This window comes from Gekko japonicus, unplaced genomic scaffold (genome assembly GCF_001447785.1).
Source record: "Gekko japonicus isolate JY-2015 unplaced genomic scaffold, Gekko_japonicus_V1.1 scaffold2364, whole genome shotgun sequence".
NCBI lineage: Eukaryota > Metazoa > Chordata > Lepidosauria > Squamata > Gekkonidae > Gekko > Gekko japonicus.
In genome coordinates this window covers 29,573-35,181 of record NW_015173209.1, presented here as the reverse complement: position 1 = coordinate 35,181, position 5,609 = coordinate 29,573, and the positions used below count along the sequence as shown (strand labels likewise).

The window sequence follows — 5,609 nt, the reverse complement described above, 5'->3', positions numbered from 1 at the left end:
CCGCCTACCTCACAGGGTTGTCTGTTGTGGGGAGGGGAAGGGAAAGGAGTTTGTAAGCTGCTCTGAAACTCCTCTGGGTAGTGAAGGGCAGGGTATAAATCCAACCTCTTATTCTCCTCATAGCTGAAATAGTTAAGGCAACCCTTAGGTGTCTCTTGACCAGGGCTGGCAATGTAGCCCCGTTTTCTTTGGGTTTCTTTCTGCCTTTTTGATAGGATTTCCTCTCCCTCTTCATAGCCACATGAGTAAGGATATCTTTACTCAGTGTCGGAGGCAACCGAAGGGAAGGGGAAGGAGATGGAAGAACAGGACCCAGAAGGACCCAGAATTGGCACGAGATCAAGGAAAGGTCCCCATCCCATCCAAGCTGGGAGTGGTCAGTGTCGGATTTACGCATAAGCTAAATAAGCTACAGTTTAGGGCCTCGCAATCTGCTGGGGCCTCAAATAAAAACACAAAAAAATATAAAAAATGATTTTAAAAATCTCATAGAAAAATCACTCAAATGAAGTCAGACATATCACAATGATAAATGTTAAATAATTTTATCAAAAAGGGTCTTGCTCTTGTAATCTTGTGGTATATTCATTATATACATGTAGTGGTATTGTCTGCTCTTCCACTAATATCTGTGTGATTTGGTTTAGTCCTGTTGGATGGAGCTCTTGTTTCAGTGGGGCTTCCTCATCTGCCTCTGCGGGGGGGGGGGAGAACAGCCCATCAGTGTATTTTCTGTTGCTCTCTCACTCCCCCACCCCAAAAAGGGTCTTTCTCTTGTAATCTTGTGGTATATACATGTAGTGGAATTGTCTGCTCTTCCCCTAATATCTGTGTGATTTGGTTTAGTCCTGTTGGATGGAGCTCTTGTTTCAGTTTCGTTTTGTATATGCTGAATGGACCTGAGAACAGGTGGCTCAGAGAGTACTCTAGCCTGGGAACCCACAGCCAAAGGGAAACATTACAGTGTAAGCCTTCAAGCTCCTATTTACCTTTTTAACTGCTGGGGGGGGGGGGTTTTGGAACTTGGGGGGAAAACAAACATGTACAGAGGCTTTCATTTTCTTTCCCTTTCCTTTCTTCCATTTCTTTCTTTCTTTGTTTCCTTCTCTTTCTTTGTTTCCCTTTCCCCCATTTCTTTTTTCCCTTTTTTTTATTTCTTTCCCTTTCTGGGAGCCCTCTATCCATGCCTTGGCTAGGCATCAGGGAGGGAGCGGGGGTGCATCTCAGTGCTGAGCATATTTTTATTTGATTTCTTATTTGTTGTGATGTCAGTGCACTTTTTGTGATGTCAGTGCACATGCGTGGGGCTTTTGCCTTCCCCACTTTCTCCACGGCCCCCCCAGTAAAAATGTCCTAGCTACGGGCCTGAGCCTGATATATACTAATTTCATAGATGCCATTGGTTACTAGGATATGCAATCAGGCTTTTACTAATTGTGATACAATCTGAACCACTCCCCATTGAGAAAATGTTCCTGGTTAAAAGATGTTTCCCACACTGATTAATGGCTAGAAATTTTCTGATCTGACAGTTATTACATATGTCACTGTATAGTCCTGGAGGCTACCAGCATTCAGGCAAACCCAATCTACTTCAGTGCTTCTGCTGACCCCCAAAAGAGTCCCCTCACTATTTCCTTGTAACTTGTCAGCCATGATGGACTGGGGCCCCAGTCACACTGCAAAGTTGCCATGGGAGAGGCACGGATGGTAGGCGGATTATCCGGGCGCGATCACACCCCAACATCTGGGAAATGGAGCGCACCTGTGGCTTACTGCCGACAATGCGCGTTGAAAAACTAGTACCTCCAAGGTACTACCATAGTAAACATTTGCCACGGGCTGCCTCCAGACACTGTGGTATGATTGCGCCGGCGCGCGGCATTCCCTTCTGGTCCCTCATTTACCTGCCCGGAGCCAAGGCAAGGACTGGTGGTGTGCCGCCGGTGCGTCTGATCACGTAATCGCGGATGAAACTGCGCCGGGGCTATTAGCCACGCCTCCCCCCCGCAATATCCAGCCTGTATGACCAGGGCCCGAGTAAACCTCCCTTTATCTTTAAATGTCTAAGTGTGCTTGCCAAGTTTTTTCTGCATTTGCCATGGAACTCATACAGCTTCTGCCAAGCAATCCATTGTTAGGGCCTGTGGAGGAATGCTTTCCATTCAAGAATTTACCTAACTACTCCCATAATTGGGGCTGCACTATACACATGCTCCAGAAGCTTTAATGCTGGTAAAAGACTACAAAGGGGAAGCTACAGGAGATGAGTCATTTGTTTCCCAAACACAGAGCACTTCAGAGCTTGGTTATGCAGATAGACCTGGCCGAAATGGAACAAAAGATTAATCATCTGACACTTTAGCTAGAATGTCCCACCTAGGGACAGAGACTACACAAGCCAAATGCTGGGTTACATCTTTTCCATTTGAGTCAGGAAGAAAGGCTGACAATAATTTATGTGGGAAAGCAGAAAACTCTTCAGTTTTCCTCTAACTTGGAGCATCTTCAACTTCACACACCATGAAAGCCTAGCCTTTACATCAGGACTACATCTTGACCACATGTCAAGGAACAATGTGGAGAAGCTCTGAACTTGAGAGTAGAAAAAGTAAAGGACTTTCAAATTGTTGTGACTTCAATAGTAAACAGCTTAATCTAATAACAACATTGTTAGGGTACACAATATGAAAGCCTAGCCTTTACATCAGGACTACATCTTGACCACATGTCAAGGAACAATGTGGAGAAGCTCTGAACTTGAGAGTAGAAAAAGTAAAGGACTTTCAAATTGTTGTGACTTCAATAGTAAACAGCTTAATCTAATAACAACATTGTTAGGGTATGTCTAGAGTTAGGGTTAGAAGACTGCATGTTTTTGGCTTTTCTTTATGAGCTTGTTCAGTCTGAAGCTTGTATGGATTATGAGTAACCTTTTAATATGTGTATTACATTTTCTTATAATTACATGCGTAGAAAAGCTGGTTAAATCCAGCTCACAATGTGTTCATCCTATTATCACACACAATATTTCAGGCCTTTAGGTTTAGCCATGTTAATGTTGCAGTGGTGTATATGATACTTTGCAACTCTATGATACATTGCAAACAAATTAATTTCTGAACAGAAAACAGATTAAAATTAATATTTCTTGAAGATCCAACATTGGTATATCAATTTGATGAGAGCCTCTTTCACATCAGTATTTCTCAAAGAATATATGAGTGGGTTAAGGACAGGGGTAACTACAGAGTAAAGGATCGCTATCACTTTGTCTTCTTCAAGGGAATAGGCTGAGGCAGGCCGGAGAAAAGTATAGATGATGGTGGAATAATAAAAGCTGACAACCAAGAGATGAGAAGAGCACGTGGAGAAGGCTTTCTTCTTCCCTTCTGTTGAACGGATTCTAATGATGGCTCTCAGGATGAACCAATATGACGTTAAAGTCAACCCACAGCTACCAACTGCGATGATCACAGCAGATGTAAAGACCATACTTTCATTCAAGCTAGTGTCTGAGCAAGAAATTTTGAACATTGGTGGCAGCTCACAGAAATAGTGATTGATGATGTTGGAGTCACAAAAAGACAGCTGGAGCACAAGCCCTGTATGAACTGAAGAATTAATTGCACCAAAAAGCCACAGTCCAGTCATGACTCCAATGCAAATCTCTTTCTTCATGATGACCATGTAGCGCAAAGGCTGGCAGATAGCTGCATAGCGGTCAAAAGCCATAAATGCAAGGAGCAGGAGCTCAGTCCCCAAGGCCCAGAGGAAGAGATATACTTGTGCAATACAGCCTGAAAGGGTGATAGTCTTTCTCTGAGCCAAAATAGCTTGTAGCATTTTGGGAACAGTAGTAGAGATCGGACACACATTTATTATGGACAAATTAATGAGCAGGAAGTACATGGGTGTGTGGAGTTTGCTACAGATGCTGATAGCAAGGATGATAAGGATGTTGCCTACCATAGCAGCTGCATAAAGGAAGGAAAATGCCCCAAAGATGAACATGTTATATTCAGGAGAACTGGAAAGTCCTACCAGAATGAACTCTTGAATGGCAGAATTGTTCTTCATGTTGACAATTCTGGAACTGTTGACCTAGACAAATCACAGTCTATGAAGAGATGTTTTTTTTCCAGTTGTTAGATGAGAACCCTTACTCACATCAACAAATATTAATGCAGACAGTGAAGAGCTTGGGTAGCATAAATCCTGAATTAGGCCAACTGAGTTAATACTTTGAAGCCCACAGTGAGAAATATCAAGGTGAGGGGCATAAAGGTTCACTGAACGCGAGAGGTCTACCATGAGTCAACATGAGAAAAGCAAACAAATTAAATATGTTTGATCTGAAGAAGCACTTTGCTAATTTTATAGGATTGGATTTTACATCAAGATCTTTTACTGATATTCTATGCATCGATTTTACATGCCAACTTCCCATATGATAATCAAGATCTTTTACTGATATTCTATGCAAAACATATTTGTTCAATGCACCGTTATCTTGTGCAAACATTAAAAAAATGATAGTCTTTCCAGTTGCAGTCATAACCTTTCACCTAATAGCATAGTAAGTAATGCACTCAGTGTGGGGCTGCCTTTGAAAAAGACCCAACAATACTAAATTGGTCCAAAATGCAGTGGAATGCTAATAATGGAATTTAGTTGTAGGGACCATATAACTCCTGTGCTGAATGATCTACACTGGACTACCAAACTTTATTTTAGGCACCAAGCAAAAACATTTCTTTTTACCCAGGTTTTTAACGGACTGATTTTTCAAAAATTTACTTCATTTATATCCCATCTTTCCCACCAATAGGGACCCAAGGTGGCTTGCATAATCCTCCACTTCTCCACTTTCTCCTCAGAACATCCCTGTGAGCTTAGTTTTGCTGAGAGTCTGTGGTGGGCCCAATGGTATCCAGCAAGCTTCAATGGCAGAGTGGGGATTCAAACCTGGATCTCCTGGATCCTAGTCTGACACTCTGACAATTACTGTTTCATTCTCTTTTGGACTGAGGTCTGTTTTATGGAGATATTTATGATTTTTGGTGTGTCTATATGAATAGATAGGTATATATGGGTCATGTGAAATGGGAACTATTGTGAGGAGGAGAATTTGGAGACACTTGAGTTTTTTTAAAAAAAACAAACCTGGATGGATTCCACCCACTGGATGGGTATTGTGCACTGACAGAAAAAATATTTTGCCAAGTTGAAGACTTGGCATTTACAGTTCCGCAGGTTCGCCATCCTCAATACACTCTTTTGCAAAGCTGTTTACTGTGATCTTATGTCGTCCAAGCATGTTATCACGCTGTCTGGAAGAAATGGGTCACATTTTCCCAGGCTCCAAAGGTCCTGCCCACATTGGTGCTATTCTCTCATTATCCCTTTGTGTGACATTTGACCACAATTTTCTTCCCAACTGCATTACTACAGGGCTTTTGGTGGACTTTTTCTTTAAAAACCCCATTAACTGCTATAATGATCTATCGCAACTTATCTGTTTCCATGACAAATTTCAGTTCTTCTGAAACCTTAGTTGTCATTTCTTTTTTAAAAAATGAAGTCTCTCTCTATATATAGATATAGAT

General features: G+C 41.8%; 1 protein-coding gene across 1 annotated transcript; it reads right to left on the bottom strand.

Moving 5' to 3' along the window:
- Positions 1-3,141: 3,141 nt before the first annotated feature.
- On the bottom strand, positions 3,142-4,080 carry LOC107120033 (olfactory receptor 13G1-like). Its single transcript, XM_015422674.1, has one exon. It carries the CDS (start codon positions 4,078-4,080, stop codon positions 3,142-3,144), a length of 939 nt encoding a protein of 312 aa, XP_015278160.1.
- Between the last annotated feature and the right edge of the window lie 1,529 nt (positions 4,081-5,609).

Excerpts from the sequence above, each read along its gene's own strand:
- LOC107120033 (XM_015422674.1), bottom strand. The coding sequence starts at position 4,080 with ATGAAGAACAATTCTGCCATTCAAGAGTTCATTCTGGTAGGACTTTCC.